The following is a 13484-nucleotide window of genomic DNA, read 5'->3' as shown; positions in this document are numbered from 1 at the left end:
ATGGCAGATGTGAATACATCTGCACAATTTCCCAGCATCTCCCCCTTTCCTTTTATCTAATGCCCAGGGCAACAGTGTGTAAAGTCTGTGAACTACTCAGGGTCAGTCTATGAAAAACCAGCAACGTGAAGGGAAGAAAGCTGCTGTAAAATTGTCTAAAGTGTCCAAAGGGTATACCAGCAAGTCCGATAAAAGTCTCAGTCCAAAGTAGGCGACTAGGGGGAGAAATGGCAGGGGATGAAATGCTGCATGAGGAAGGTCAGCCTCTGGAATTCCACTTTTCTGTAGATTGTGAGCTGGAACCGCCAAAACGTGACAGGCAAAGCAGAAGCAGGAAAGGCAGACAGACAGTAAAAAAGTTCTGTCCTTGGAGTCTGTGAATCAGGTTCTTCAGATTGCGTCAGGTGACATCTAGGGTTTCGGGGGGGTGTGCCATTGTAGTCGTGCCATCTAGTGGGTGATGTCAGGGTGTGCAGGGGTCCAGATGTTTTTTTTCCGGGATTCCTGTGGAAGAAACACAAACAATCTGCTTCTCGTGGTTAGCAGGGCATCTGATTTGAATGCTTTATAGAAAAAGAGGTTTGGTTCCTTGACCAACTGAGTATTGGGGGATGTATCTTTCCTATTCATTTATGATTATATTTTATATTATTTGTCATGGTAGTCAGCCGTTATCTGGAAGGTCCTGGGTGATTCATGGGGAAAAAGAACTTATCTTTTAACAAAGACTCTAAGGTGTAGGGAAGCGGGAACTATCATATCCTTTTTTTTTTTTTTTGTATCTTGCCTTTTGTTGCCCTAGTTGTTTTATTGTTGTAATTATATTGTTGTTATTGCTGATATTGTGGTTGTTGGATAGAACAGAGAGAAATGGAGAGAGGTGGGGAAGACAGGGGGAGAGAAAGACACCTGTAGACCTGCTTCACCGCCCGTGAAGTGATTCCCCTAAAGGTGAGAAGCCGGGGGCTCAAACTGGGATCCTCAAGCCAGTTCTTGCACTTAGCGCCACCTGCGCTAAACCCGCTGCGCCACCACCCGATTCCCAGGAACTATCTTTTAACATAAACTCTATGGCCATGCCAATAGCAACCTTGAGGGCACATGTGGCTCCCCACAAGTATTAATGAAAGGCAGAGGTGGAAAACCATTTAGGGAACAGTTACTATTTTAGTACTGAAGTTCAGATGGGTGAGAGGTATCAACTTAGAGATAAAGTTGGGAGAAGCTAAACTGAGTTAGATCAAAGAGTCTTAAAATCAAAAAAGCTCAGACTTCATTTTGTAGGCAGGTGATTTGGAATAGGAGAGTCAGACATGGGAAAACATGAATCTGTTACAAAAGGCAGAGGAAATGAAGACTTGCATTACTTCGGGGCAGTGGAGCTCATGCCTACTGGACCGAGCTCTTTACACAAATGGGTGAAGTCTGTTTGGTGGAGGAAACCAAAACAAAAGCTAAGAGTATATACCCCGGCGAGAGCTTGCAGTCTGCTCAGCTTCAAGTGATGACTGTGCACATTGTATTATTTGTTTTTATGGAACTGCTAAGACATTCCTTGGAACTATATTCACCTTGCTCCATCTGAGACAGGTTGTTTTTCTTTATTCCCTTTTGTTGCCCTTGTTGTTTTATTATTGTAGTTATTATTTTTGTTGTTGTTTATGTCATCATTGTTGGACAGGACAGAAAGAAATGGAGAGAGGAGGGGAAGGCAGAGAGGGCGAGAGAAAGATGGACACCTGCAGACCTGCTTCCACTTGTGAAGCAACTCCCCTGCAGGTGGGGAGCTGGGGGCTCAAACTGGGATCCTTACGCCGGTTCTTGAGCTTTGTGCCACCTGCACTTAACCTGCTGAGCTACCACCTGACTCCCTGAAACAGGTTTCTTAAACTGAGTGAGCAGAGCTGACTGCTTAGAAAATATAAAAATGTAATACAAATGATTGTACACCCAGGGCTGCCAAATCTGGTTTTTAAGAGAAATTGGATATCTGCATTTACCTGTGTTGTTATTTTAAAAAAGGGGAGGGGTATTAGGGGTGAAGGAGGTGGTTGGCAAAATAGCTCATTTAGTGTACCGCTTTGCAATGTATGTGGCCCAGGTTGGGGTCTTATCCCTATTCTGTTGAGGGAAGCTTCACTACTGTGGTTCCCTTTTCTCTCTTTGCTTCCCTGTCACTGTCTCTATCTGAAAAAATCAACTGAGTGTGGAGAAGCCTTGGAGAAACAAAATAGGAGTTTCTGTAGCCTAACAATTTTTTTACATCTGGATAAAAGTTGTGGAGCTGAATGGGAGAAATATTATTGTAGGTGGGATTTAGTACTCATTTGTCCATGTTAATATAGTGTTAGTTTACAAGATTGGTAGCAGGCCAAGTAGGTGCATGTACAGAAAAATGTCTGGTGGGGCCGGTGGTGGTGCACCTGGTTGAGCACACATTACAGTGCACTAGGACCTGGGTTTAAGTCCCCAGTCCCCACCTGCAGGAGGAAAGTTTCACGAGTGAAAGTGGTGACTCTCTGTCTCTCTCTCCCTCTCTGTGCCCCCCTTCCTCTCAATTTCTGGCTGTCTGTATCAAATAAAGTTAATAATTTTTATACAGCATTAAGTATTAATGATATATAGTACCTTTCATAATAAAATCTTCATAATGTGATTTTTGAAAAAGAATTTTTTTATTTATTCATGGGAAAGACAGGAGGAGAGAAAGAGCCAGACATCATTCTGGCACATGTACTGCTGGGGATCGAACCCAGGACCTCATGGTTGAGAATCCAATGCTCCATCCACTGTGCCATCCCCTGGACCACCATAATGTGATTTCTTTCAACAGAATAACTTGACAGCATTTTCTATGCCTACTTTCTTCTCTTTTTTAAATATTTTATTTATTTATTAATGAGAAAGATAGGAGGAGCGAAAGAACCAGACATCTTTCTGGTACATGTGCTGCCGGGGATTGAAATCAAGGCCTCATGCTTGAGAGTCCAATGCTTTATCCTCTGCTCCATGCCTACTTTCTATTAACTTAATACTGATTTCCCCCAAAACATGTTGCCAATAACATTTCTTTCTCTATTTTCACTTTACTTTGAAGTTATAAATTTTGAACATGAGTGACCAGATCAAATTCATTGTGGATAATCTTAATAAGGAGCCATTTAGGAAGAACTATAACTTAATCACGTTTGATTCTCTGGAGCCTATGCAATTATTACAAGTTCTCAATGATGTTCTGGCTGAGATTGACCCAAAGGTAAGTGTTTTCTCTTTCTCTTTGCTGTAAATATTGGGCTATCAGAAAAACCATTACTTATTTTTCTTTGTAAAATGTGCCATGACCTACCTTTCTCTCTCTCTCTCTCTCTCTTTCTTTCTTTCTTTCTTTTTTCTTTCTTTCTTTCTTTCTTTCTCTCTTTCTTTTTTCCTTCCTTCCTTCCTTTCTTTCTTTCTTTCTTTCTTTCTTTCTTTCTTTCTTTCTTTCTTTCTTTCTTTATCTTTGACTTCAGGGTTATCGCTGGATCTCAGTCCACTGCTCCTGGCAAGCCAAGTTTTTTCCCATTGTTGTTGCTGCTTTGTTGTTGTTGGATAGAACAGAGAAATGGAGAGAGGAGGGGAAGACAGAGAGAGGGAGAGAAAGATAGACACCTGCAGACCTGCTTCACTGCTTGTGAAGTGACCCCGCTGCAGGTGGGAAGTTGGAGGCTCCAGCTGAGATCCTTGTGCTTTGCGTTATGTGCGCTTAACCCAGTGCACTACCACCTGGCCCTGCCATGATTTTTCTTACAGGCCAACAGTTGTAGTAAAGCCAATTTTCTGCCTCTAAATAGCAATAGCTATGAGAATTTCTGAGCCTTATTGTCCATGCCTGTTTAGTAGCAGTCAATTTTCTTTAAGTTTTCTTTACCTGTGCAGAACTATCTAATTGTACCTTATTTAGTAATTATTTCTCTACTTCAAGTCATAAATAGATTTGGTCCTAGAATGAAAATGCTTTTACAAAAGGTTTTTATTGTATTGCAAGTTAGCTCACGTCTTTCATGCACTGGTCTTTTCCACTGGGAACATTTTTTTTACCTGACATTCTTAATATGAATCATGATCTGACTTGTATGCACCTTCATTTGGAATTTGGGGGCATCTGCACTTAATTTATTTTATGAAGAGACCATTGTGCATGTTATGCTCCAGCAGAGCAATTTTGTCAGTAAGTTTTACATATTGTTCTTTGTTAGATATGCAGCAATAACATTTTCTCATTTTCTCTTATTTGTTAGCAAGTCGCTGATGTCAGAGAGGAGATGCCAGAGCAAACAGCCAAGAGGATGTTGAGCCTTCTTGGTATCCTTAAATATAAACCTCCAGGAAATGCCACAGACATGTAAGAGCCTTGTCATATGTTTTCTTTTTTCTTAAAGACTTGTTTTAGTTCAAAATTTTATAATCTACAATTTTTCTTTTATTTTTTAATTATATTTATTTATTTATTTATTTGATAGGAATCAGGAGGGAAGGGGAGACAGAGAATGAGAGAGACAGAGAGACACTTGTAGCCCTGCTTCACTACTCATGAAGCTTCCAGTCTGCAAGGGGCTTGAACCCAAGGCCTTGCGCACTGTAATGTGTGCGCTTAACCAGGTGCACCACCACCTAGCTCCCTGAGTTTTTCTAATTAATACTTGGTTTCCCTCTTCTTAAGTCACTTATGTTTAAAATAATTAAATTTTCGTTAAATTTCAATATCTAGAAATTTCAAATATAAAATTGAAATTTGAAGTAGGTCAATTCTTTCTTCTAATCAGAAGTATCAGGCAAATCCAGTATTGTATTTTATCATTTTCGTCCAGCCTAGAAAAAACTGTAACATTCAGGTTAGGGATCAAGTGGTGGTCTGCCCAGTAGGGTGAACATAATACAATGTATGAGGACCTAGGTTTAAGCTCCTTGTCCCTACTTGCATGGGAGGAAGCTTCATGAGTGGTAGAGCAATGTCTCAAGTGTCTTTTTCTCTCTCCTTCTACCTCTGTCCCCCACCCTCCCATCACCCAACCTTGCTCTCCTCCTCTATTTCTCTCTGTCTCTACAGAAAGAAAGAAAGAAAGAAAGAAAGGAAAGAAAGAAAGAGAGAAAGAAAAAGGGGAAAATGGCCACTGGGAGCAACAGATTTCATTGTGTAGGTGCTGAGCCCCAACAAGACCCCTAGTGGCAATAAATAAATAAATAAATCCCTTCTAGTTAATGGAGTAAAACATTTTTTATTTACTTATTTATTTATTACAGTTTTAATAAACTATTATGCAGCCATACTGGAATCAGCACTTAATACAAATCTACATGGTGTACCTGAATGAATCCGGAAAATTATATAAATGTTATAATTTCATGCCTTTTACAACCAGAAAGAATAAAGTCCAAGTTTGTCATGATAGGAGATTTCCCAGCAGCCTGCAGGACTCTGCCAAAGTCCAGGAAATGTTAATAATTTGTGATTCCACATTTACATAATAACATATAGTTTTGGTCAATGGACTATTCACATACACACACACATATATTAATTTTTTAATTAATTAATTAATTTTTATATGTATTTATTTTCCCTTTTGTTGCCCTTGTTTTTCATTGTTGTTGTAGTTATTATTGATGTCATCTTTGTTAGATAGGACAGAGAGAAATGGAGAGAGAAGGGGAAGACAGAAAAGGGGAGAGAAAGGTAGACACCTGCAGACCCACTTCACCGCTTGTGAAGCAACCCCCATGCAGGTGGGGAGCCGGGGCTGGAACTGGGATCCTTATGCCAGTCCTCGTTTTGCGCTTGTGCGCTTAACCTGCTGCGCTACCACCCGACTCCCATCTATATATATATTTTTTAACGAGTCCTTGCTCAACCCATCTTTATCACAGCTACCACACAGCTGTGTTACAGTCAGGTTTATTAATTTTACAGTCACAACACTTAAAAGAAATCATTGCTAGGGGCCAGGCAGTAGTGCACCAGGTTAAGCACACAATGTGCGAAGCTTGAGGACCGGTGCAAGAATCCTGGTTCAAGCCCCTGGTTCCCCACCTGCAGGAGGGTTCACTTCACAAGCGGTGAAGCAGGTATGAAGGTGTCTATATTTCTCTCCTCCTCTCTGTCTTCCCCTCCTCTTTCAATTTCTCTCTCTCCTATCCACAACAATAACAAAGCAGCAGCAGCAACAGCACCACCACCACCAGCAATGGAAAAAAGAAGGCCTTTGGGAGCAGTGGGTTCCTAGTGCAGGCACCAAGCCCCATCGATAACCCTGCAGGCAAAAAAAATAATTGCCGCTTTTTTTTAATTTAATTTTTTATTTAAAAAAGGAAACACTGATAAAACCATAGGATAAGAGGGGTGCAACTCCACACAGTTTCCACCACCAGAACTCCACATCCCATCCCCTCCCCTGATAGCTTTCCTATTCTTTATACTTCTGGGAGTATGGACCCAATGTCATTGTGGGATGCAGAAGGTGCAAAGGTCTGTCTTCTGGAATTGCTTCCCGTCTGAACATGGGCATTGACAGGTCGATACATACTCCCAGCCTGCCTCTCTGTTTCCCTAGTAGGGTGGGGCTCTGGGGAAACAGAGCTCCAGGACACATGGTCGGGTCCTCTGTCCAAGGAAGTCTGGTCACATCATGCTAGCATCTGGAACCTGGTGGCTGAAAAGAGAGTTAACATACAAAGCCAAACAAATTGTTGACCAATCATGGACCTAAAGGCTGGAATAGTACAGATGAAGAGTTGGGGGGGGGGTCCTCCATTTTGTAGATAGCTAGTAGGCATATTTTAATTATATTCCAATTTGTTTTTTGATTTTTGACTTTTTCCCTGAGCCTGAAATCTGATATGCAAGTGGATCCAAGTTATTGTCTGGGGAGATGATGTCATGGCTGGAAAAGGAACAGAAAGCTGCATCAGGGAAGAGAGTAGCTCCCTAATATGGGAAAAGGGTATAAATATTGACTGTAAACCCCATAAATTTGATTTGGTCTGGGGCCCATATTCAGCTTAGGAGCCTATGTGACCTTTGCATCCCTGTAGATCTGAGCTCACATTCTGTGGTCATGAGTAGAAATGTTCCAAGCTGCCGCAATATTGACCCATCTTCCTCAGGTGTAGCATAGAGTATGTTGTCCATCCTTCCTTCAGAGGGTGGAACATTCTCTATCGTTGTTAATCTAAGTTGAGGGCAAGGTCCTATGGGGGGCCTACAAAGGGGTCTATTTTGTTGTTCTTGATAGAGATGACCAATAACAATGGAGAGAGGAATTTATTTGAGGCCTAGACTCATCATGTCTGTTTAGGAACCTCAGGACTCCCCGACTAGGGCCCCAGCTGATGAGGTGGCCTGATAGTGACTGAAGAGTCATCATTAAAGTATGCCAGTCTCTTGCCCTTATTCAACTTTTGCAGTCCTTGCTTTGCTAAGGTTAGCATTGGCGTGAGTGAGAGAACTCTAATAGGAAGTAGATGAGGCTTGCAGGCAGAAGTTGAAAAACAAGATCAGAAAAGAAAACACAAGTAGAACCTGAAATGGATTTGACATATCGCACCAAAGTAAAAGACTCTGGGGTGGGTAGGTGGGGAGAATACAGGTCCATGAAGGATGATAGAGGACCTAGTGGGGGTTGTATTGTTTATATGGGAAACTGGGGAATGTTATGCATGTGCAAACTATTGTATTTACTGTTGAATGTAAAACATTAATTCCCCAATAAAGAAATTTAAAAAAAAGGAAGTAGATGAGGAGGGTATCTAAGTCTAAGTAGACACTATTTCATTAGGAACTTTATACTGACTCACTACAGACTATTGTATACTTTTGCTTTCAGGTATATATTTTGCCCTAGTTTATGGATACATGTGAACATATGCTCTATCTCATGGGACCTGGTCTATATCTAGGTTTTGGAACTTTGTTAGGAAGTGAACTGCCTGGAATGGAATTAGAGAATAGTATGAAAGGAAAGGTCTCACCCGAGTAATGAAGCTGAAGGAGTGACATTCCATTCATGAAGTCTCTGGACACAGTCTGAAGTGAAGCATGCTGGGGTGGTACTTGTTGTGTTGATTAGGTTGGGATCAGCAAATGCAATATTATTTGGTATGAATTGAGAAAAGCATGCAGGGAACTGAGCCCCACCCTAGAGGTTCCAGGACTGGGGGAAATATAGGCTCTAAAGAAGAAATGGGAGGTTCCTGTTGTTTTAGGATTAAGAAGATAATACTTACTGTTATAATCACATTATTTGGTAATTGGGTTAACTTTGAAAAATCCCTTTGTTAGGATTTGCTGTATCATACACAACATCACTATAATTTTTGTCCTTTGACATTATTTGTATATAGCTGTGCCACCAGTTGCTTCTGTTCTCCCTGGTCTATTCTTTTGAGAGAGTCAACATATCAAAGACTCAGCCTATGTATTAAAAAGACTCTGTGCTTTAAAAAGTTTGAGATATACAATCAATTTTCCCCTCTCATATTAATTAAACAATGATTTACATGACTACAAATTAATAGGAGTGTACATAAACACCATTCCCACCACCAAAAGACTGTGTCCCATCCCACCCACCCACCTCCCCCACCCCCAACCCCCCGGCCGCCCCGGGAAGCCAAATATGCACCCTCACCCTCAACCCAGGGTTTTTTTTACTTTGGTGTCCAAATTCAATCAAATCCTACTTTTAGTTTCCCTTTCTGCTCTTCTTTCTCCACTTCTGTTTATGAGTGGGATCATCCCATACTCATCTTTATCTATCTGACTTACCTCACTTAACATAATTCCTTCTAACTCCATCCAAGATGAGTCAGAGAAGGTGGGTTCATTGTTCTTTATAGCTATGTAGTATTCCATTGTGTATATATACCACAGCTTTCTCAGCCATTCATCTGTTGTTGGGCACCTGGGTTGCTTCCGGGTTTTAGCTATTATGGATTGTGCTGCTATGAACATAGGTGTACCAATATCTTTTTGGTTGGGTGTTATGGAGTCCTTGGGGTATATCCCCAGGAGAGGAATTGCTGGGTAATATGGAAGGTCTAGCCTTGTGAGAGTTCTCCAGACTGCTCTCCACAGAGATTGGACCAATTTACATTCCCACCAGCAGTGCAGAAGGGTTCCTCTGTCCCCACAGCCTCTCCAGCATTTGTTGCTGCTGTCCTTTTTGATGTATGCCATTCTCACAGGGGTGAGGTGGTATCTCAGTGTTGTCTTTATTTGCATTTCTCTGACAATCAGTGACCTGGAGCAATTTTTCATGTGTTTGTTAGCCTTTTGGATCTCTTCTGTAGTGAATGTTCTGTTCATATCCTCTTCCCATTTTTGGATGGGGTCATTTGCTTTTTTGTTGCTAAATTTGCTGAGCTCTTTGTATATTTTGGTGATTAGTCTCTTGTCTGATGTATAGCATGTGAAGATCTTCTCCCATTCTGTGAGAGGTCTCCTTGTTTGTGTGATAGCTTCTTTGGCTGTGCAGAAGCTTTTCAATTTGATATAGTCCCATTGATTTGTTTCTACTTTAGTCTTCCTTGCAATTGGGTTTGTATCATCAAAGATGTCCTTTAGGTTTAGGTGGAAAAGTGTTCCACCAATGTTTTCCTCTAAGTATTTGATAGTTTCTGGTCTAACGTTCAGGTCCTTGGTCCATTTAGAGTTGACTTTTGTTTCTGGTGAGATAAAGTGGTTCAGTTTCATTCTTCTGCATGTTTCAACCCAGTTTTCCCAGCACCATTTATTGAAGAGAACTTCCTTTCTCCATTTAATACTTTGGGCCCCCTTATCAAAGATTAGATATCCATGGTGTGGGGGATTATTGCTGCTTTTAAAAATATTTTTCTGGGGAGTTAATGGTTTGCAGTACAGTTATTGACATAGTATTGTTTCCCATCTCATGATAGGTGTCTACAAAGCATGCTTACCCCTAACTTGGGTCCTTTCCAACCATCACAGAAGGACTCTGGAAAAGGAAGATAAATGTTTTTTGTCTGTGTCTCACTTTGTACTCTCCCTCCCTATTCCCTACTTTATTAAGTCCTTCTAATAAGTGAGACCATTTGATATTCGTGTTTTCTTTTAATAGGAGTACTTTTCGTCAGGGTCTGGTGATTGGAAGTAAACCAGTAATTTACCCAGTCCTTCACTGGCTTCTTCAGAGGAGTAGTGAACTGAAGAAACGAGCATATTTAGCTCGATTTTTAATAAAACTTGAGGTGCCAAGTGAGTTTCTTCAGGATGAAACTGTGGCTGATACCAATAAACAGGTATGTAATTGTTGGTCATATTGGTTTGCTCCCCCCCCCCCCCACCTCTGAGAAAAATTGGTTTGGCCCTTGCTAGTTTCGTGCCAGCTTTCTCCCCGCCCCCTATGCTAAGGATGTCCAGAGTCCCAGCAGCAGTAGCTGAGAAAGGATGATGGGGAAGCACATGGTGTGGTGATTTGCCCACTTGTGAATAAAGATTAAACTGTAGCTTCTCAGCCCAGCCGTTTGTCCCCGAGTCTCTGTCTCTGTCTACCGCCGCCAAGCTAGCCCGGCCTGCTGGCGCCCCCGAAACTTAACAACATATAATACTAACAAGTATGCTTAAACTATCTGTAATGGATTTCAAGGTACACTTGTTCAAACATATGCTAATCTCTTATTTGCTGACTCTGTAGTTCCAGGTGACACAAAAAGACAAGACAGTTACCAGCTAATATTCAGCTGTAATCATGTATTAAAATAGTGACTTTTGCATGCAAATACTATGTCAGTGACAAGGTAAATAGAAAAAAATCCTGAAATTAGAATTTACAAAAATCATGGGTATATATAGTTCTGGGCATGGGATTGCATGCAGAGTACTTTGATGATCTACTGAGGTTTTTGGCTGACTTGACTCCTGGTCCTGGGATTTCAAAGTACACTGACAGACTCTAGAAATAGAGAGCTCAGGTTTAAAATTTCAAAGAACTTTGATTTTTTTAAAGCACTGCTTTTTAGCACTTGTGTCTTTTATTTTATTTTATTTTATTTTATGTATATAGAGTGATTTGTACTTGTTTTTTGTGATTAGTTTGCCAGTCTATTGCTTCTAATAGATTGTGAGTTCTCTGAAGACAAACATTATGTCTTATCCATATTTGATTTCCTCCAGGGTTTTGTAGAATTACTTCTATATGATATGTACTCAAAAGTTGGATTGAATGAAAAAATATTTTTCAAATCAAATTTTGTTTGTTTGGGGTAGGCATGGCAGTCACTAGAAATAGACTTAATGTTGATCCCTTAAGACATTTCTGGGGCCTAGAACATCAAAAAGAGAAAGAAGAGCCCTTTTAAGGGAGTCAGGCTGTAGCGCAGTGGTTAAGCACAGGTGGCGCAAAGTGCAAGGACTGGAGTAAGGATCCCGGTTTGAGCCCTGGCTCCCCACCTGCAGGGGAGTTGCTTCACAGATAGTGAAGCAGGTATGCAGGTGTCTATTTTTCACTCCCCCTCTCTGTCTTCCCCTCCTCTCTCATTTCTCTCTGTCCTATCCAACAATGACGACAACAATAATAATAACCACAACAATAAAACAACAAGGGCAACAAAAGGGAATAAATAAGTAAATACTAAAAAAAAGAAGAGCCCTTTTAATAAGTGGTAGGAAAATTGAATTGAAACATGTTGAAGAATGAAGCAGGACCACCACATATCACCATGCACAAGTGTCAACTCCAGATGGATAAAATACTTGGGCATTAGACCATAAACAATGAAATATGTAAACAAAACTATTGGTAGAACATGCTATGATATTTTACATTAAAAAGTATTTTCAGAAAGTTGAACCCAAAATGCAAGGGAAAAAATACTCTATTGAGGGAGTCGGGCTGTAGTGCAGCGGGCTAAGCGCAGGTGGCGCAAAGCACAAGGACCAGCATAAGGATCCCGGTTCGAACCCCGGCTCCCCACCTGCAGGGGAGTCGCTTCACAGGCGGTGAAGCAGGTCTGCAGGTGTCTATCTTTCTCTCCTCCTCTCTGTCTTCCCCTCCCTCTCTCCATTTCTCTCTGTCCTATCCAACAACGACAACAACAATAATAACTACAACAATAAAACAACAAGGGCAACAAAAGGGAATAAATAAATAAAATAAATATATTTAAAAAAATTTTTAAAAAAACTCTATTGAATGAGAGAAGATCTTTATACACAACACATAAAAGGTCTGGTAACAAAAACTTAGCAAAACAACAACATAATAACCTCAATACAGAATGGGGAGATGACATGAACAGAATCAATCAGATACTATATATAATACATGCCATGGAAGAAATACAGAGAAGGACTTCAACTTCTGCCTTTGAAGACTTTATATACTGTAGGGAATAGAGGAAATGTAAAGGTGAAATATTTTCTCCTCCTACTCTTCTCCATCAGTAATTAAAAAGAAACATTATTGATTTAATAATGTAATTTAGGAGATATATCATAATTAAAAGTATACATTATCTTTATGAATTAAGAGCTTTTGAATGAATGACTTATAGATGTGTAAGGTAAAAGTAAAAAAAAAAAAGTTAGTTTCTTGGCATTGCCCACAAACATACTACATTCTAAAAATTAGGGGGAGGGGGCCAGGTGGTGGTGCACTAGATTTAAGTGCACATAGTGCAAAGCACAAACCCATGTAAGGATTCCGGTTCAGGCCTCCAGCTCCTCAGCTGCAGAGGGATCGCCTCACAAGTGGTAAAGCAGGCCTGCAGGTGTCTTTCTCTCCCCTCTCTATCTTCCCTCCTTTCTCAATTTCTTTCTGTCCTATCAAAAAAAAAAAATTTACATAATCAGTACATAAAAGTTTACATAATCAGTATTATTCTTGTCCTTCTGGTTTTAGTAAAGAGACAAGTAACTAGGCAATTGTAATTACATATACCATCTAATCTGATATCCTATAGGACAGATAGAGGACTGGAGAAGACTTACTTGATGATAATGGTATCTATACTCAGACCTGAAGGACCATTAAGAGTTATCTTAGTTAGGGTTGAGTAAGTCATAGAATATTCTTAGAGATGTAATAAGGCATTCCAGGGACAGAAAGATCAACGTAGTATAGACTTTGAGATAAATTAGTAACTAGAGTGGAGATTGGAGAAGTATTTAATTACCAGGTTTTCTGTCCTTGCTTTTGTGTGTGTGTGTGTGTGTGTCTGTATCCTATATAAAAGTTTAGGGTGTTTTTGTTTTTTTTGTTTTGTTTTGTTTCTTGCCACCAGGGTTATCTCTGAGGTTCAGTGCCTACACTATGAATCCACCACTTTGGCCATTTTTCCTTTTATTTTTTTCTTTGTATTTTTATTTGACAGGACAGAGAGAAATTAAGAGGGGAAGGAAGATAGAGAGGGGGGGAGAAAGATACTTGCAGACCTGCTTTACTGCTTATGAAGCAGTCCCCCTCAGGTGGGGATCCGGGGCTCAAACCTGG

General features: G+C 40.4%; 1 protein-coding gene across 5 annotated transcripts in view; it reads left to right on the top strand.

The window, feature by feature from the left end:
• IFT81 (intraflagellar transport 81) overlaps window positions 1-13484 on the top strand; it is a 270130-nt gene that overhangs the window by 159373 nt on the left and 97273 nt on the right. For all 5 annotated transcript variants that reach the window (XM_060193120.1, XM_060193119.1, XM_060193121.1 and 2 more), the window contains 3 exons: window positions 3098-3256; window positions 4278-4381; window positions 10113-10293. In XM_060193120.1, coding sequence (XP_060049103.1) covers window positions 3113-3256; window positions 4278-4381; window positions 10113-10293 — 429 coding nt within the window. In that variant the 5' untranslated portion in view covers window positions 3098-3112. The remainder of the gene's footprint in view (window positions 1-3097; window positions 3257-4277; window positions 4382-10112; window positions 10294-13484) is intronic.

The sequence above is a fragment of the Erinaceus europaeus genome, chromosome 6, assembly GCF_950295315.1.
Source record: "Erinaceus europaeus chromosome 6, mEriEur2.1, whole genome shotgun sequence".
NCBI lineage: Eukaryota > Metazoa > Chordata > Mammalia > Eulipotyphla > Erinaceidae > Erinaceus > Erinaceus europaeus.
Note: the sequence above shows the minus strand (reverse complement) of the source record. Positions and strands in the feature narration are given on the sequence as shown.